This window comes from Balaenoptera acutorostrata, chromosome 5 (assembly GCF_949987535.1).
Source record: "Balaenoptera acutorostrata chromosome 5, mBalAcu1.1, whole genome shotgun sequence".
NCBI lineage: Eukaryota > Metazoa > Chordata > Mammalia > Artiodactyla > Balaenopteridae > Balaenoptera > Balaenoptera acutorostrata.
This window is the reverse complement of record NC_080068.1, coordinates 14,161,540-14,181,877: the sequence shown is the minus strand read 5'-3', so window position 1 is coordinate 14,181,877 and position 20,338 is coordinate 14,161,540. Positions and strand designations below refer to the sequence as shown.

The 20,338-nt window shown below is 36.8% G+C and overlaps 1 protein-coding gene across 2 annotated transcripts in view; it reads right to left on the bottom strand.

Annotated features, from left to right (window-relative positions):
- Positions 1-20,338, bottom strand: part of GRID2 (glutamate ionotropic receptor delta type subunit 2) — a 1,428,522-nt gene that overhangs the window by 371,129 nt on the left and 1,037,055 nt on the right. For both annotated transcript variants that reach the window (XM_057547452.1, XM_007184090.2), the window contains exon 9: positions 7,931-8,032. In XM_057547452.1, coding sequence (XP_057403435.1) covers positions 7,931-8,032 — 102 coding nt within the window. The remainder of the gene's footprint in view (positions 1-7,930; positions 8,033-20,338) is intronic.

The following is a 20,338-nucleotide window of genomic DNA, read 5'->3' as shown; positions in this document are numbered from 1 at the left end:
CCATCTTACACTGACATAATTCATGGGAACATAAATGAGCAAGTATCAGTCCACATGGAAACAAAATATTGTGGAACAAAAGCCAAACAATGAGTGCCTCTAAGACGAAGAGAATATTAAATGATTCTATATGATTTGTAACTTCTCACCAAATGTAAACTTGCTATTTAATAATATGAATGAATGATTCTTGATGTTTGAATTAAAGCTTTCTACTTCTTTACGTTAAAAGCATGTAAGTCATTTCCTAGTAACAACTATGTCAAAGGATTTAATAATAGCACAATCCTTTGCCATCTCTTTTGGAAATTTAGACTTAGTAGATGGAAATTAAAGAATGAGGAATCCTAAGACTATTTATTCAGGCCTAGTCTTGTGTCCATTCCTGTTCTTATTTTTGTAATTACATACAAAGTTCTTTATTTCTTTTCTTTCCCCTTTTTTTCCCTTCCTTCCTTCCTTCCCTCCATTTCTCTCTCTTTCTCTCTCTCTCACACACACACAGAGGCTATCGGAATATTTTAATTTGTTCATTCAACATATATTTACTGACCTGCTTCTATATACCTGATATTGCGTGTGAAAACCAACTTGTGTTTTATTGGTATGCAGCTTAGAGGGGGAGTCTAACACTAATGAAATAATTACAAAATAAAAACAGAGAGTTACAAATAGTTCTGAATGAAAGAACACAGTGAAATGAGGAATTAAATTGTCCTGTAAACCCACGAAGCTGGTCCTGGATGTCGCGGTTGAGATTAGATCATAAAAGACTGTGACATCCATTTCTCTTTCTATCTGTCTCTCTCTATTTTATCATTCTTTCCCAGGCTCCCCACAAGTGTATTTAATTCTGAGTCCTTCACAAACAGTTCCTTTTTTCTGATAGAGAACTTAATAATGTTGATAAAATAGTTCATGTGGAACTCCTTGAAAGCAGGGACTGTATCTTTTTTAACTTTGCCTCTCTGGGATTAACACAGTGCTTAGCTTACAACAGATGTTCAACAATAGTTATTGAGTCAAAGCTAATAGTTAGGGTGTACTATACAATACTGTTTTACCTTTCTCTGATCTCAGATAACATCTCCATTTTCACAGGGAAATAAGGCCTGCTAAATTAATTCCAAGAAGTGAGACTAATAATAAGAAAATATTTTAGGAAAAGGAAAATGGTCTTAAAATGATAGCTCAGTAGGCAGCTATCTGCTACACCCTTCTTATGGTGATTTGCTTGGGGAAATTTACCTTTCTCAACACAGACTGTGGACTTTGCTTTATGTGGTGGAGTTTTAATATAAGCTGCCTTGGTGTATTTTCTTTTTTTTTTTTTTAACATCTTTATTGGAGTATAATTGTTTTACAATGGTGTGTTAGTTCCTGCTGTGTAACAAAGTGAATCAGCTATACATATACATATATTCCCATATCCTCTCCCTCTTGCATCTGCCTCCCACCCTCCCTATCCCACCCTTCTAGGTGGTCACAAAGCACGAAGGTGATCTCCCTGTGCTCTGTGGCTGCTTCCCACTAGCTATCTATTTTACATTTGGTAGTGTATATATGTCCATATCACTCTCTCACTTCGTCCCAGCTTACTCTTCCCCCCACCATGTCCTTAAGTCCATTCTCTAGGTCTGCGTCTTTATTCATGTCCTGCCCCTAGGTTCTTCAGAACCATTTTTTTTAGATTCCAAGTATATGTGTTAGCATTTGGTATTTGTTTTTCTCTTTCTGACTTACTTCCCTCTGTATGACTGACTCTAGGTCCATCCACCTCACTACAAATAACTCAACTTCGTTTCTTTTTATGGCTGAGTAATATTCCATTGTATATGTGTGCCACATCTTCTTTATCCATTCATCTGTCGATGGACACTTAGGTTACTTCCATGTCCTGGCTATTGTAAATAGAGCTGCAATGAACATTTTGGTACATGACTCTTTATGAATTATGGTTTTCTTAGGGTATATGTCCAGTAGTGGGGTTGCTGGGTTGTATGGTAGTTCTATTTTTTAGTTTTTTAAGGAACCTCCATACTGTTCTCCATAGTGGCTGTATCAATTTACATTCCTACCAACAGTGCAAGAGGGTTTCCTTTTCTGTACATCCTCTCCAGCATTTATTGTTTGTAGACTTTTTGATGATGGTCATTCTGACCGTGTGAGGTGATACCTCAATGTAATTTTGATTTGCATTTCTCTAATGATTAGTGATGTTGAGCATCCTTTCATGTGTTTGTTGGCAATCCGTGTATCTTCTTTGGAGAAATGTCTACTTAGGTCTTCTGACCATTTTTGGATTGGGTTGTTTGCTTTTTGATATTGAGCTGCATGAGGTGCTTGTATATTTTGGAGATTAATCCTTTGTCAGTTGCTTTATTTGCAAATATTTTGTCGCATTCTGAGGGTTGTCTTTTGGTCTTGTTTATGGTTTCCTTTGCTGTGCAAAAGCTTTTAAGTTTCATTAGATCCCATTTGTTTATTTTTGTTTTTATTTCCATTTCTCTAGGAGGTGGGTCAAAAAGGATCTTGCTGTGATTTATGTCATAGAGTGTTCTGCCTATGTTTTCCTCTAAGAGTTTTATGGTGTCTGGCCTTACATTTAGGTCTTTAATCCATTTTGAGTTTATTTTTGTGTATGGTGTTAGGAAGTGTTCTAATTTCATTCTTTTACATGTAGCTGTCCAGTTTTCCCAGCACCACTTATTGAAGAGGCTGTCTTTTCTCCATTGTATATTCTTCCCTCCTTTATGAAGGATAAGGTGATCATGTGTGCTTGGGTTTATCTCTGGGCTTTCTATCCTGTTCCATTGATTTATATTTCTGGTTTTTTTTTTTTTGCCAGTACCATACTGTCTTGATTACTGTGGCTCTGTAGTATAGTCTGAAGTCCAGGAGCCTGATTTCTCCAGCTCCATTTTTTTTTCTCAAGATTGCTTTGGCTATTCGGGGTCTTTTGTGTTTCCATACAAATTGTGAAATTTTTTTTTCTAGTTCTGTGAAAAATGTGTCTTGGCATATTTTCTATGTTTACCTTTCTATGAGTCTAGTGACATTTTTAGTTTAGATAGTAATTTTTTTCATTGCTATTACTCTATTTTTTAAAATTGGTTTCATTTCCTACTGTTATTTCTTTTCTTCATGAGGTATTCTTTTAAATAGTCTGTCTCTTTAAGATGGCTTCATGCCCAGTTTTGTTAAATGAAGTTTCCAGGAATATCCATAAACTTAATTAATTTTGTAAAGATATCATCCACATATTATTTAATCTAAAATGTTTTCAATTGCAAGATGCAAAATTGTTTTACCTACCACTAATAAAGACCAAAAATGCTGCCAATTTTAACTGCAAGAAGACGTCAATTGAAAGATGCATCCTGATTCAAAGATATTAAAATATGAAAAACTGTATGTTTTTGAATTTATAAAATACAGAAAAAGCACCACCACAGCTCTACCATAAATTTCCAATCATATATGTATATAAAGTTATACAATTATGTTTATGGTAGTTTTAGGCAAAGGAATACTGCATTGTACAATATATTCAATGTAGAACAGTGGCATTGCATTTTTTCAGAAATATTCTTAGAGCTGTAGATGTCCTGCTAGAATGAAACTCCCCAAAGTCAGTATCTTTCTCTGTTTTGTATGTGCCCCAAGCACCTAGAAAAAGATACTCAATAAATACTTCTCAAATCAATTTATGAGTGAGCTCATCTTTCATCAGAGATGCCACGTGTCTGTTTTAGCAAAACCAAATCAAGAAAATAAGAGTTATTTATCAGTGATCTCTTTCTAAATGCCAGTTTATGTTTTTCAGATATCTTGTACTTTTTCTTACAGGATAGCTTCTCAAATCTTTCTTTTCATTTGTTGCCAAATTCTTTCCATTTTATTTTCGTAAGTATTCATAATTATTATGATGATATTTATAACTCAGTGATGTTTCCAATAAATTTTGTGAATTACCATGAAAAAACTGAATGCCATAATTGGTCATTTATGGCTATCCATACTTGTACAACTTTAGAAGTGAAAAGAAAAAAAATGATCTTAATAAGTGCCTCATAGTAAGACACTTGGCCCACCTGGTAAGATGTAGAGATCAGCAGACCAAATATGGAAACTGAGTTTAGCAGAGGGAATTTTATTCACATTCTTTCTTTCTTTTCCTCCATTTCTAAGACACTTACATGGCTTTGGTGATGGTTGAATATAAAGTTATCCTTATGTGATGCCATTTAAAAAATGTTCCTAAATTACTAATCCAATAACATTTGCAATCTCAATAGTTATATTTAATTTAAACCTAATATGAATTCATTCTGATCCCAAAGACAGAATGTCAGAGTGGCTAAGGACATAGCCACCGGAACCAGGATCTGTGGGCTTGAAACTCATCTCTGGCTCTTGTTAGTTATATGGACACAGAGATTTAATTAATTCTTTTGAGCCTTATTTTCATCCTTTACTGTAATCAGTGCATCTCTTGTAGAGTTTTTATAAGAATTAAATAAGTTAACACATGTCAAGTTCTTAACAGGTTTGATCAAATAAGAGATGCTGGTGATGGTTTCTTCCCTGTTTCCCCTGCAGTCCCTCACTGCCCTGCTCTGTGACCTGGAAAGCTGACCTTCATGGTCTTCATTACTTGGGTTCCCTTGCCCTCTGATTTCTGGTTAGATTTGCAATTGGAAACAATGGAAAGAGATGGAAAGATAGGAGAAGTGACATTGGGGTAACCTCCTCTCCATTTCCTCACTGCCTGAATGTGGTGTTGACAGTGATTCTCCTTCCCATCCTCTTGCCATAACAAAGGGCACAGCTACTATTATGGGATTTCTCTCCCATGGCTCTAGCTAGATCTGTTAATACTGCTCTCTCCCATGTCACCTCAGTCTTCAGGCTTGTCAAGGCTTGCTGTGCATCTAGGCCCTGGCACTTCAACATCCTTGTTGACTTATTTAACCTTACTTAAGGTATTTGTTAATAATCCCTTTATTTAATTTTCTTCAATTAACCATTTGAATACCATTCACTTGCCCCTGGCATCATAAACAATATAGTGCTGAAATATTTAGTTTAAGATAAATATTAGATTATTTCCTTCAAGTCAATGAAATATCTTTAATAGTGATAGGAATAGGAGTTTCAAAACTTAGGTAAGAAAAATCAATTTTATGAACCCGTGTGTCATCGATAGCATAACTTTCCTAAGAAGTAAAGGGCGTGTGTGTGTGTGTGTGTGTGTGTGTGTGTGTGTGTGTAACTGGGACTAGATCTCAGTTAGAATGGAATAAAAGCTGAGAGACCTTCCCTCAGGGGCTTTACACATGACCCCTCCCTCCTCTTTCTCCCTTCTGGAAATGGCTGGAGGTAAATATTTGGAATACAAGGGGGTTGTGTTTAGGTTGCTAAATCAAGTCCAATATAGACCAAATCTGAGTTTCAGGGTTTAGTTGACATCGTGAGTTTAGAGTTGCTGGGTGGATTTAGGAAAGAGTGATTCTCAGTGTTGGGTGGAGGAAGCTTGCAAGGCCATATAAGTAAGAGCTGGACCTGGAAAGGTGCTTGTAAGAAATAAATAAGAAAGTCATGGCTGGTTTCCATTCAAATAAGAATTACAGGAAGAGCCAGGAAGCCTGAGAAATCATTAAGTACAATGGCTGTATATTGTGGGAGTGTAAAAAGTGTAACAACCTTTCACTCAACTGGGCACCCAACTGATAAATCCATATTGCACCACAGAAAACTTGGGGGAAAGAGACTGTTTCCATATCTTCATTCACTAGTCATATTCAGGATATGTGCTGGGTTAAGCTTGCAGGAAACAGACCATTCTGAATCATGAAGGTGAGACTGGGGCATGCAGGTATTAACACTGTGTGAGGCAGTACCATTTCAAGCACAAAACAGCAGTCGTTCTGCTCAGCCTGGAAATGAATTTAAAATAATTGGTTCTGTGAAGCTTTCCCAGTAAAACTCACTTTCATCTTATTCAGAGTTAAGCATTTGCAACTATCAAGTCAAGAAAATCCTATAGCTACCTCAATTTGCACACTTATCGCAGTAGGGGTAGAGAGATTATAATATAATGTTGAGAAGGCAGAAGTTAAGAGATCTGCAGTCAGATCCTGGATTTGAATCCCAGTTCTCTCTGCAACTTCCCATCTGTATAATCTTCCACATTTATTTCAACCTCTGTATGTCTCAGTTTCTTCAACCACATTCTTAGGATCAGAATACTATCTATTTATTGTAAATACTGTGAGGACTGAGTAAGATAACAGATGAAAAAGACTTAGTAGAGTATCTGGCACATAGTAAATAACTAATAAATCTTAGCTGTTTCGTTATATGTGCTTCTCTCCAGTAAGATTCTTTGCATACCTTGAGGTATGAATATGCATATAAGATGAATAACCCCTTACCAAGTCTATCATATAGTAAGTACTAAATAAATATTTGTTTAATGACTAAATGCGATTAGCTTGCCTTGAGATATGAATGTCAAAGACAAAAGCAAAGCACATATATTGTCTTTTATTACAGTTTTCACCTGAGTTTCCATGTTAATCACTAGAGAAGAGACTATTACAGTTTACTGTACTCAAAATGTCTGTCTTTTTTTAATATTAGCACATCAGTGCCAATGCATATCTACACGTTTGAGTACATACAGAAGCACATTCACAATTAAATTGTCAAGTATTCATAATATAATTATTTGCCAAACAGTAAAAATCTTATTAAAACAATAACTAAAAATAAATTATAGGCAGCAAAAAGGGAGGATAGATTACTCATTTGAATTTCCTTTTATAGAGAATATCACAGATCCTTCTTTTAGACAATGAAATTATGTTGAGTCTGCTTAAATTGTGTTAAATAATGTACAAAGGACAGCTATTGCTGTTATAAACCTTGATAAACATCTATTAGCATCAACATACCAAAAAAGACCACTTCTCCTGTTTACTAATTCTGTAATTTTTTTAGCCTATAAGAAAGACTTCTTCAAATTTAAAAACAAGTGGGCTTTTCTGAAAAAAAGTGAAGTTAATAACTATGGATTATTTGGTTTTGAAATGTACTACAAAGTAGCACAAGGTTAATCACATTGAAACAGGCAGGGAGAATACATGTCTTCATGTTTTATGGCTATTTAGATAGTACCCATGTGAGTATTTTACTGTTGAAGACTATTTCTTTTGACATCTTATTTTATTTGTGTATCATGTGAGAAAATAATAATGTATAGAATAATAACAGTTACCATTTATTGCTTTTTATACCAAGTAAATGAAATTGTAATAAATGTTTCACATGTATAATCCCATGTAATAGCCACAGAATCACTAGATGATAAGCTCTTTTAAGACAGAATCATATCTGTCCATTTTAATCATCACTGTCCCCAGGAATCAGCACTGAGCTTGAATACGGTTGATACTCAATAAATATTATTTATGAAACAATTGGATGATCTTTACTTTGAAGTAGGTCCTCCCCAGAAAAATATTCTTAGTCTGCTCATGTTTTAGTGTTACTGAATGTACTGTGTTTGATCAAATCTACCCTTATTTGGCGTGGTTATCTTCATTTACATAGACCGTAGGGCTTCAGTGAGAGAATGCCTGAGAGATAACTTCACTTTATCATGTGTAGGAAACTGTAGAAGGATGTAAATCTGGCCTAAAATGTCTAAGAAAGTTATGACAAAAGTACTGTAATTAAAGGAAAAGCCTGTAAAAATCTGATTCTGATCCACATAAATTGAAGGTTGGAAAACATGACCATTACAAACCCCTTAGAATGCATAGTCAGCTCTTTTAATATTATGACATCAGTTAATGAAACATAAAGAAATGGAGGATAAAGGAACCTCTAGAAGCCAAAACCGCAAGGGGCAGATCAGACCTACCAGAACAGTCGCCACACGTAGGACCACTCCACGCATGTTATTCTCCAGTTTCTTGTCAGTCAGGGACCCATTCAGCCCTGTGACAGGAGTCCAGCACCCAAGCTGAAAGATGAAATACCTTGGTCACTTTTCTGCCTGAAGAACAGTCCAATCACCTATACACAGGCCTTTCAGAGAACTGTGTGATAAATCTTGGAGTCACTGATAACAGGAAGTGTCCTGTGCAGCTTTTCCTGTTTAATAGCAAATGAAGCAAGCAAAAATGCTATGCTATCTCCTGCTTTTAAATATCATCATATGGCATATGACAGTATCCAACATCCTTCAGGGGACTCACTGAGGACATCTGACTTAATGAGGAGTTATAAATACACCAATAACTCAGTCCCAGTAATACACTAATTGGAAAAATAATAGCACATATAATTCTAGCATAATGCCTGTTCTAGTATACCAATTACTGCACAAGTTAGATTTTTTTTTACAGTTTCAGTGGTTTTAATTAGATCTTACACTGCTTTTAACGGAACATAAAACTGTAAGATTTTTAATGTGGTTAGAGGGGTTACAGCTTTTACTTGAGGAAAAAAAATCATCTATATGGCTTTGTTGTTTTCAAGTATTCACAGTACATAAAACAATGTAATTTGCCTTTTTTGTCAGTGCTATCAACCTGCTTGGAAGACTTTGGCAGCAGCCTTTTCCTTAAAGTCATGCAACGATTAACTGCTCTTCGCTCTCCAAAATACTGCTTTAATTTTACATTCTCACGTAGTTCTTATGTCTTGTAATATCCAAATCTGAGGACTACCAGTCTTAAAATTACTGCCTATAAATCACAATGGGATAAAAATGGGTGACTCTCAATTCAAAAATAAGGAGGAAAGAGAGGTGCTGTCACTTGGATTAGCAGATATCTGCCCAAGAAGCAAAGCTGCAAAGAGAATTTTGCAATGCACATCTTGTGAAGATACATCATGCTATTAATTCTGATACCAGCTCCATGAGCCTTTACATTTGGGAACTTACTCCATACTTGCATGCTTTAAAAATGTAACAGACTTTTAGTCATATTCAGAGACTGTTTTGGTTAACTGAATGGTTTACAGGGGCATCTGGTTATTTGTGCTGCTTCCTCCTAAAGACTATTATTTCCTTGCATTGCGTTTTGTTGTGGCTTCTGAAGTCATCAACATACTGGCAAGTCTCCCTCACAAATAAACAATTTGGGTGCTTCCCATTAAAACTCAAGTTTCTCTTTGAGCTCCACAAATGGTATTTAATTGAGAAAACTAAAATGTACACAATATATCTTAAGAGAAGTGGATGTCACAATGTAAACAAAAAGCCAGCTTTTTTCTTATTAAAATAATTTGAAAAAGGCTGCTAATTGTTGGTTTCAACTGTAAATGCACATTAAATTCATACAATGATGTGTCATTTTTAGTTACATAAAAGTCTAATTAGAACTTAGATCCAATTAGCAAATCCAAATGTGTTGAAAGTCTAGTTATCAGAGATACTGTAGTCCTCTTGCCAAATTTAAAACCTTATGAAATTTCTTTTGAGATTTTGTTCTCTTCTGAAGTCAACCAAAGTCTATCCTCAATTACATTTATTGATGTGCACTTTTCTAATTACTTCTTCACGAAGATTTTATTTCCCTAGACCAAATAATATTGGTGGAAAAAGAGATCTAAAACAAATTGAAAAGCTAAATTTCCAATGCGCTAGCCGCCTTTTACCGTTATATTACTTAATTCTAAGTTAAATTAATAGCTTTTAGGACATGATCTTATTCATGACTAATATGTTTAAACTGTCACAGTAAACACAGGGTTTTTTCTCCCTTGGAGTTGTTTTTTAAGTTTGGTGAACCTACTGTCAGTTTGCCTAAATATTGATAAACGACATCTGTTAGTGCCAACTTGAACATAGCATTTTGGTGTATTGACTAGTCAAAATATTTACTACTGGAATACCAACAAAACCTGCTGACTAGTTTGTTTCAACAATGTTCTGGACAAACAGTTAAAAATATATAATTTCCAGCTTCTTCTTAATTATGTCTTCCTTTAAACATAACTAAATACAGTCAATGATTGAAAAATTCTAGAGCATTCTAGTGTTTGGGGGTTTGAAATAACAATAACGAAAAAGCATTTGGAGGAGGTAAGGAGGTGGTTGTGTCTTATCTTCCAACCTGGGCAGTGACTTGAACACTATTTGTACTATATAGAGTGTTTCTTCTCTCTCTCTCTCTCTCTCCTCCCCCCTTCCTCTCTCTCTGTCTTTTTTTTTTTCCTTTTTATTCACACTGATTTCTTCCAGTGACCATGCATGGCCACTAACCCCATCCCTCCTTTTGGAGAATTGCTTTTTTTTTCCATCCCTGGACAAGTGTTCCAAATCATCCACATTTTTTCATAACTCTGACTCTCTGGTTTAACAATTGTTAACAGTTGGTCGTCTGACCCGAGCCAATAAAAGTCTTTCCTTGGAGGTTTATTTTTAATATCAAGTGTGTGCATGGTGGGCAGGTCAATAAGTGGATATGAAGTTTTTTTTATTGTTTGGCCAGATTCTCTCATATATACTACAGGCCATATAATTTTCTCTTCAGCTTTATGAAGGTTTTTCACCTATCTGTTTTCTTTCTGTTTTTTTTTTTTTTTTTTGCCATCTGACTCACATGTCTTTTGATTATAGTACTTAGAAAGTTGAAAAGTTGTTCCTGTTCTTAATAACAACAGTCTAGATGTTAAGACTAGTAACTCCTTCTACTTATCTCATTTATTCCTTCATATTCACCCACTCCAATACTTAAAGTTATCTGAATGTTAGCTGTGGTCATCAAAAACTAGAGATGAAATTTTGATACAGAGATATTTCAGGATACAGATTCTCTGGAAAACTAGAAATAAAGTATATCCACTCATCATATATCAATAGGTTGTAACAAAGAAATCATTAAAAAATTATAATAATACTCATTTCGTACATTGAATAGAACTTTTTTTTTAAATATTTTTTGGAATACTTTCTATGTGTCAGCCATGGTACTGAGCTTTTCATACATGATCTCATTTAAGACTCAAAATAACTTTATGAGATGGTGCTGTTACCAATATTACTTTATAGACATAAAAATTAAGAACTCAACTAAGGTCACTTATTTACAAAGAGATGAAATTAGGATTTAAACTGATGTGCGTTTTTTAAACTTTTTATTTTATATTGGAGTATAGTTGATTAACAATGTTGTGTTAGTTTCAGGTGTACAACAAAGTGACTCAGCCATATATATACATGTAACTATTGCTTTTTAAAGTCCAGATTCAGTACTGTTAGTTGCCGTACTGTTTTATAGCTTAAAAAAATTCTTTTCATAAACACGATCTATTTAAGGAAGGTAGAGAAGATAGTATTTCTATTTTAATAGTCAAGGAAAATAAGCCTCGGTACTGTTAAGTGGCTGGCTCAATATAATAGTGAGTGAATTCATATTTTGGCAATAAAATTTAAAAGGCAAAATCATCACCATCAATGTCATTTTTATAAAAATTATTATAACACATACATAGAGCACAGTATGTGCTAATCATCTGAGAGCTTTGCATATATTAATTAATTTATTCTCAAAACCACCCAATGAGGAAGGTATCATTATTATCCTCATTATAAGGGAAAGGCTGATTATACACACCTTTCTGAAAGATTACTCAAGTTTTAAGATTCCTTAATTTCTGTTCATATCCAGTCACCTCCCTGAGATTCACTTCAAGCTATTTTGTTTGATTGTAAAAACTCCTTCCAATAATAAGCAAGAAAAATGAGTTAGGTTCACATAGATCTAAACTGAATTTGTATCTACAATGGGTGACAGTCCTTGCAGCAGAGCAAGATTGACAGGCATAGTGTTTGATAAGAACTAAAAGAATTTCACTCAGGTTCAAGCTTGAGACTTATCTAACAACTTCTCTGCTTTCATTGTTTGAAATGTCTTTAACTTGACTTTGCTCGAGTGGAGAAGGTTGTTTTTGTCTGGTTGTGTTTTTGTTTTAGTTTTAAACAATGAGGCCAGAGACTAACAAAGATAATGCACACGAAATTTCATAATACTATCTATTCAGCTGAGCACTTTCTAAGTAAAAATAATAAAAATGGTCTCTGCAGCACATGAGATTTACGGAAAGTCACACTGCTGATGGCAAAACAAGATTCTCTGTCTTCCATGGTCTGGCAGTCTAGAGAAAATTTAAAAGGGATTAAAAAAATAAAGACCAATTCAATTTCCTTTCAATTACAGAATATCGATTTCCTATAGTATTTTCTGGTTATTGCCTAAAGTAATTTTAAAACCCTAAAATGCTTAATGTTTTAATTACTTCCTTCACTGGAGCTTTAGCAATAAAAACCCTGCAGCTTTCTGTTAAAATCAATGTAATATCTGTGTTCAACAAACTGGCTGATGTATTTGCATGAGCACAGTAGCGTGTTCCTAACATTATGTACTGTGTCATTAGTAAATGACCAAGTTTTAGACATTTACTCTTTTCCCCTCAATGTTTTCACTCTTCATTTGCCCATGGGCTTTAAAGAATGACATTTGACTTGGGTTTTACATCACTATTTTTCAGGCAATGTTACAATGTCAAAAAGAGCTGAACAGTTTAATTTTACACTCAATAGTTTGTAGGCTTTAATAACAGGAGTCAAGAGAGCTCTTAACTGAATACCAAACAGAATCCCCTACATGTACTAGACTGTATTCATACGGAACAAACCAAGCCTGGCTATAGTACCAAAGTTCCAGCTTCAGGACACACAATGTCCACAGCCCTGGGGCAATATGCTCCCAAGCACTACGTTTCCTTTATTTGCTTTCTCAGCCTTCAGAGGAAAAGAGGGAACGACAACAGCATGACGAAGTAGCTGAAAGCTAGCCGTTTAGAAGTGCACAGCATTATTTGGTAGATATTACTTCTGTAATGGGATAGAAAGCGTAAGAAAAAAATACATATGCCAGGTTGACTCAGATACATGTTTTATAGAGTTAAATTGGAATTTTTTTTTCTTTGACATGTATAGGAACACAGTGTGTCGGTAATCCTTCCAATAATAATTTTCTTTATGGTATTTCCACCTGTAAAATAGGTGCAATTTGTTAGACTTGTTCCCTAGGGGATGATTATTTCCTCCTAAGATTTTATTCCTACAGCTTGGTCATTACCATGAAGTAGGAGTCGTTCTTTCGATTAGAGTTTCCTTCAGGAGAAAATGAAAAGTCAGAAAAAAAAAATTACCTGATTCTACAGCTTATATCTTCCTGCATTGCTGCTGAAGACAAAACCTTCTGTACTAGGTAACTATGTACATGTACAACAAGACAAACTTGTTAACTGATTTCCACAAATGAAGACTATAAACATGGGAAGCTATATATCCATATCTATCTCTCTGTATATATATATGAGGAAATAGCTCAAAGGTGTTTATGGCGCTATAATAACCACTCAGTTATCAACTGGTATCTGGCTGGTTTAATGATACTCTGCCATTATTACATGTTTTCACTTTGTTTATAATTCTTAGTGTAAAATTACTATTACACTATATTTAGAGAAAATACAGCGTAGTGGTTAAGATCAGGAACTCCAGAACCAGACTGCTTATGTTCAAGGACCTGCTCTGACACCTGCTGGGTGTGGCCACTGGGCCTCTGTTCCCTCCCAAAGGCGAAGAGGAAAAATGGCTCCTCATAGGATTGGTGGGACTGTTAACTGACTTAATATATGTCAAGTGTTTAGCAGTGTTCTTGGCACATAAAAACTAAAGAAGTGTTCATTATTATTATTCCTATATAATCAGCATTTTGTCGTTGTTGTTCCTTTCTCAGCCTCATCATCCGGAGCCACTAGTTTTAGTGATGAAACATACTTCTAAAGCTAAACATACTTCTCAACTTTGGCTGCATATTAGAATAACCGGAAAGCTTTATAAAATTCTGATGCCCTGCCTAATCCCAGAACAATTAAATCAGAATCTCCACTGCCCTAAGACATGCCTTAACACCCAGCAAATGCAATCTCATAGAATGGCTCCTTAACCTTATCAAATAAAGGCATTCTTTTTACTGGCTTCCTTTGCAAAAGCTAACTAGGGACACTTTCTCAAATAAACAAACTCTTTTATTTTTCTTGTTTTAAGTAGGATAGGAGACTATAAACTCTCTGAAGCTGAATAATTCTTACCTTGTCTCTTGTTGTAGCCCTACTCCTTATCATAGCATTGGGGTACTGGTACATGATAGGTCCTAATAGATATCTGATAAACAAATGCATACATTAAAACTCCTGCTGTCCTCTTTATTCTTCTATCTTTTTGGCTAGGCTCTAGTTTAAGCTGAATAAAACCCAAAATATCCCCAATCTGATACTGTGTCCTACTGTAATATTGTACCCCTGACAATTTTTGTGATTCTTCAGGATGATTCCTGTCACTAAAATTCAATTAGATCTCCTTTTCTTTCTGATCAGAATTTTCTTCCTAATAATATTTTACATTTAATGATTACAATCTGATAAAAGTTGCTGGATTTCTTCTCTTCATTCCATGCTACCTTGAGATGTTTTAAAGGGATCTTCATTTTAAAATCACATTAGAATTCTCAGTCTTTCCTATCTCCTCATCTTAATCATCTGTAGGTGCCCAGTGCCTATTACAATAGTGTTTTATACAACTAAAATAATTATTTTTATAAAACTTACAAGGTTTAATGTAAAGCTATTGCACTTTAGATCTTTGTTCCCAAACAACTGAAAATCTCATGCTCAGATGTCTCCTTATATTCTATCTCTTCAACATCTCTGCTTAGATATCTCAAAGGCACCTCCAATATCATAAGATTAAGCTCATAATCTACCCCTTAGCATCCATCCGGTTCTACTAGCCAGAAACAAAGAAGTCAGTCTTTCCATCTCTCATATTTAATCAATTGCCAGTCTGCCAATTTCAACTCCTTAAAAAAAACCTCTCAAATCCACTTCTCAGCATCTCCTTGCCACCAGCATACTCCAAGCTGACTTCATAGCTTCTCTTTTACAGTCTTTATTCTACACTGCAAACATAAACATACATGTAGATATGATGTCCTCTGCCTAAGATCTTTCCATAGTTTTCTATTTTTCTCCAGATAAAGACCAGACTTCTACTGTGGCCAACCAAAACTTGTGTGATGTGTCACATTTTACAGTCAGTCTCAGGTGATATCATGTTTCCTCTCATTCTTTGGACTCCAACCACACTAGTCTTCCCTCAGTTTCTCGAGTTATAGACATAATTCTCCTGCCTTAAGGATTCAAACTGTTTCTGAAGCATAGAAGTATAAAAGAACCACTTGGGGAGTTAAAAAGCATCCCAATGCCAAAGCCATATGCCATGCCAATTAAATCAGACTTTCTGGGCATGTGATGCAGGTATCAGTATTCTTTTTTTCAAGTTCAGGTATCGGTATTTTTTAAAGTTTCCAAGATGATTCCAAAGTTTAGCCAAATGTGAGAACCAATAGTTTTGAATATACAGTCTTCCTTGATTGGAAGAACCTTAGGAACCTGCCATTCTTCAAGGAATGACTGAATTCACTCTTACTCATCCTTTAGATCTCAATGTAAACATCTATAGCTTGGGGTAAACCTTCCCTGACAACCAGACCCACCCCCCAAGCTAGCTCATGTCACTCCAATACAGCATCATGTTCCGCTCTTTACAGTAATATCACAGTTAAATTTTTTAATCTATATTTTTATGATTAACATTTATTGTACCAATTATCTGTAAGTTTCCATGGAGTCAGGAAAGATTGCTGTTTTGTATCCTCCACTTTATTAAATACATAATTCCTGGCACAAAGTGGGACTTCAAATTTTTTTGAGTAGAAAACAATTTTAGATGATTTTTAAACAAGAAACAATACAGGGAGGAGCTTCAAGATGGCAGAAGAGTAAGACGCGGAGATCACCTTCCTCCCCACAAATACATTAGAAATACATCTACATGTCGAACAGCTCCTACAGAACACCCACTGAACGCTGGCAGAAGACATCAGACTTCCCAAAAGGCAAGAAACTCCCCACATACCTGGGTAGGGCAAAAGAAAAAAGAAACAACAGAGACAAAAGAATAGGGACGGACCTGCACCAGTGGGAGGGAGCCGTGAAGGAGGAAAGGTTTCCACACACTAGGAGCCCCTTCGCGGGCGGAGACTGCGGGTGGCAGAGGGGGGAAGCTTCGGAGCCACGGAGGAGAGCGCGGCCACAGGGGTGCGGAGGGCAAAGCGGAGAGATTCCCGCACGGAGGCTCGGCGCCGAGCAGCACTCACCAGCCCGAGAGGCTTGTCTGCTCCCCCGCCGGGGCGGGCGGGGCTGGGAGCTGAGGCTCGGGCTTCGGTCGGATCGCAGGGAGAGGACTGGGGCTGGCGGCGTGAACACAGCCTGAAGGGGTTAGTGCGCCACAGCTAGCCGGGAGGGAGTCCGGGGGAAAAAGTCTGCAGCTGCCGAAGAGACAAGAGACTTTTTCTTACCTCTTTGTTTACTGGTGCGCGAGGAGAGGGGATTCGGAGCGCCGCCTAAACAAGCTCCGGAGACGCGCACGAGCCGCGGCTGTCAGCACGGACCCCAGAGACGGGCGTGAGACGCTAAGGCTGCTGCTGCCGCCACCGAGAAGCCTGTGTGCGAGCACAGGTCACTCTCCACACCGCCCCTCCCGGGAGCCTGTGCAGCCCGCCACCGCCAGGCTCCCGTGAGCCGGGGACAACTTCCCCGGGAGAACGCATGGTGCGCCTCGGGCTGCTGCAAAGTCATGACGCCTCTGACGCCGCAGGCTCGCCCCGCCTCCTCCGTACCGCTCCCTCCCCCCGCCTGAGTGAGCCAGAGCCCCGGAAGCAGCTGCTCCTTTAACCCCCTCCTGTCTGAGCGAAGAACAGACGCCCTCAGGCGACCCGGCCTGAGTGAGCCAGAGCCCCCAAGCACCTGCGCCTTTAACCCCGTCCTGTCTGAGCGAAGAACAGACGCCCTCAGGCGACCTACATGCAGAGGCGGGTCCAAATCCAAAGCTGAACCCCGGGAGCTGTGCGAACAAAGAAGAGAAAGGGAAATCCCTCCCAGCAGCCTCAGGAGCAGCGGATTAAATCTCCACAATCAATTTGATGTACCCTGCATTTGTGGAATACCTGAATAGACAACGAATCATCCCAAAATAAGGAGGCGGACTTTGGGAGCAATGATATATATATATATTTCCCCTTTTTCTCTTTTTGTGAGTGTGTATGTGTATGCTTCTGTGTGTGATTTTGTCTGTATAGCTCTGCTTTTCCATTTGTCCTAGAGTTCTGTCTGTGTTTTTGTTTTTTTTTAAATTACTTAAACATTTTTTTTCTTAATAATTATTTTTTATTTTAATAACTTTATTTTATTTTACTTTATTTTACTTTATTTCATTTTATCTTCTTTTTCCTTTCTTTCTATTTTTCCTCCCTTTTATTCTGAGCCGTGTGGATGAAAGGCTCTTGGTGCTCCAGCCAGGCATCAGGGCTGTGCCACTGAGGTGGGAGAGCCAACTTCAGAACACTGGTCCACAAGAGACCTCCCAGCTCCACGTAATACCAAACGGCAAAAATCTCCCAGAGATCTCCATCTCAACATCAAGACCCAGCTTCACTCGACGACCAGCAAGCTACAGTGCTGGACATCCTATGCCAAACAACTAGCTAGACAGGAACACAACCCCATCCATTAGCAGAGAGGCTGCCTAAAATCATGGTAAGGCCACAGACACCCCAAAATACACCACCAGATGTGGACGTGCCCACCAGAAAGACAAGATTCAGCCCCACCCACCAGAACACAGGCACCAGTCCCCTCCACCAGGAAGCTTACACAAGCCACTGAAGCAACCTTAGCCACTGGGGGCAGACAACAAAAACTATGGGAACTATGAACCTGCAGCCTGCAAAAAGGAGACCCCAAACACAGTAAGTTAAGCAAAATGGGAAGACAGAGAAATACACAGCAGATAAAGGAGCAAGGTAAAAACCCACCAGACCTAACAAATGAAGAGGAAATAGGCAGTCTACCTGAAAAAGAATTCAGAGTAATGATAGTAAAGATGATACAAAATCTTGAAAATAGAATGGAGAAAATATAGGAAACGTTTAACAAGGACCTAGAAGAACTAAAGAGCAAACAAACAATGATAAGCAACACAATAAATGAAATTTAAAATTCTCTAGAAGGAATCAATAACAGAATAACTGAGGCAGAAGAACGGATAAGTGACCTGGAGGATAAAATAGTGAAAATAACTACTGCAGAGCAGAATAAAGAAAAAAGAATGAAAAGAATTGAGGACAGTCTCAGAGACCTCTGGGACAACATTAAACGCACCAACATTCGAATTATAGGGGTCCCAGAAGAAGAAGAGAAAAAGAAAGGGACTGAGAAAATATTTGAAGAGATTATAGTTGAAAATGTCCCTAATATGGGAAAGGGAATAGTTAATCAAGTCCAGGAAGCACAGACAGTCCCACACAGGATAAATCCAAGAAGAAACACACCAAGACACATATTAATCAAACTATCAAAAATTAAATACAAAGAAAAAATATTAAAAGCAGCAAGGGAAAAACAACAAATAACACATTAAGGGAATCTCCATAAGGTTAACAGCTGATCTTTCAGCAGAAACTCTGCAAGCCAGAAGGGAGTGGCAGGACATATTTAAAGTGATGAAGGAGAAAACTCTACAACCAAGATTACTCTACCCAGCAAGGATCTCATTCAGATTTGATGGAGAAATGAAAACCTTTACAGAAAAGCAAAAGCTAAGAGAATTCAGCACAACCAAACCAGCTTTACAACAAATGCTAAAGGAACTTCTCTAGGCAGGAAACACAAGAGAAGGAAAAGACCTACAATAACAAACCAAAAACAATGAAGAAAATGGTAATAGGAACATACATATTGATAATTACCTTAAATGTAAATGGATTAAATGCTCCAACCAAAAGACATGGACTGGCTGAATGGATACAAAAACAAGACCCATATATATGCTGTCTACAAGAGACCCACTTCAGACCTAGGGACACATGCAGACAAAGTGAGGGGATGGAAAAAGATATTCTATGCAAATGGAAATCAAAAGAAAGCTGGAGTAGCAATTCTCATATCAGACAAAATAGACTTTAAAATAAAGACTGTTACAAGAGACAAAGAAGGATACTACATAATGATCAAGGGATCAATCAAAAATAAGATATAACAATTGTAAATATTTATGCACCCAACATAGGAGCACCTCAATACATAAGGCAAATACTAACAGCCATTAAAGGGGAAATTGACAGTAACACAATCATAGTAGGGGACTTTAACACCCCACTTTCACCAATGTACCAATCATCTGAAATGAAAATCAATAACGAAACACAAGCTTTAAATGATACATTAAACAAGATGGATTTAATTGATATTTATAGGACATTCCAGCCAAAAACAACAGAATACACTTTCTTCTCAAGTGCTCATGGAACATTCTCCAGGATAGATCATATCTTGGGTCACAAATCAAGCCTTGGTAAATTTAGGAAAATTGAAATCGTATCAAGCATCTTTTCCGACCACAATGCTATGAGACTAGATATCAATTACAGGAAAAAATCTGTAAGAAATACAAACACATGGAGGCTAAACAACACACTACTTACTAACCAAGAGATCACTGAAGAAATCAAAGAGGAAATCAAAAAATACCTAGAAACAAATGACAATGAAAACACGACGACCCAAAACCTATGGAATGCAGCAAAAGCAGTTCTAAGAGGGAAGTTTATGGCAATACAATCCTACCTTAAGAAACAAGAAACATCTCAAATAAACAACCTAACCTTACACCTAAAGCAATTAGAGAAAGAAGAACAAAAAAATCCCAAAGTTAGCAGAAGGAAAGAAATCATAAAGATCAGATTATTTCTGTTCTTTAATGAAAAAGAAATGAAGGAAACAATAGCAAAGATCAATAAAACTAAAAGCTGGTTCTTTGAGAAGATAAATAAAATTGATAAACCATTAGCCAGACTTATCAAGAAAAAAAGGGAGAAGACTCAAATCAATAGAATTAGAAATGAAAAAGGAGAAGTGACAACTGACACTGCAGAAATACAAAGGATCATGAGAGATTACTACAAGCAACTATATGCCAATAAAATGGACAACCTGGAAGAAATGGACAAATTCTTAGAAAAGCACAACCTTCTGAGACTGAACCAGGAAGAAATAGAAAATATGAACAGACCAATCACAAGCACTGAAATTGAAACTGTGATTAAAAATCTTCCAACAAACAAAAGCC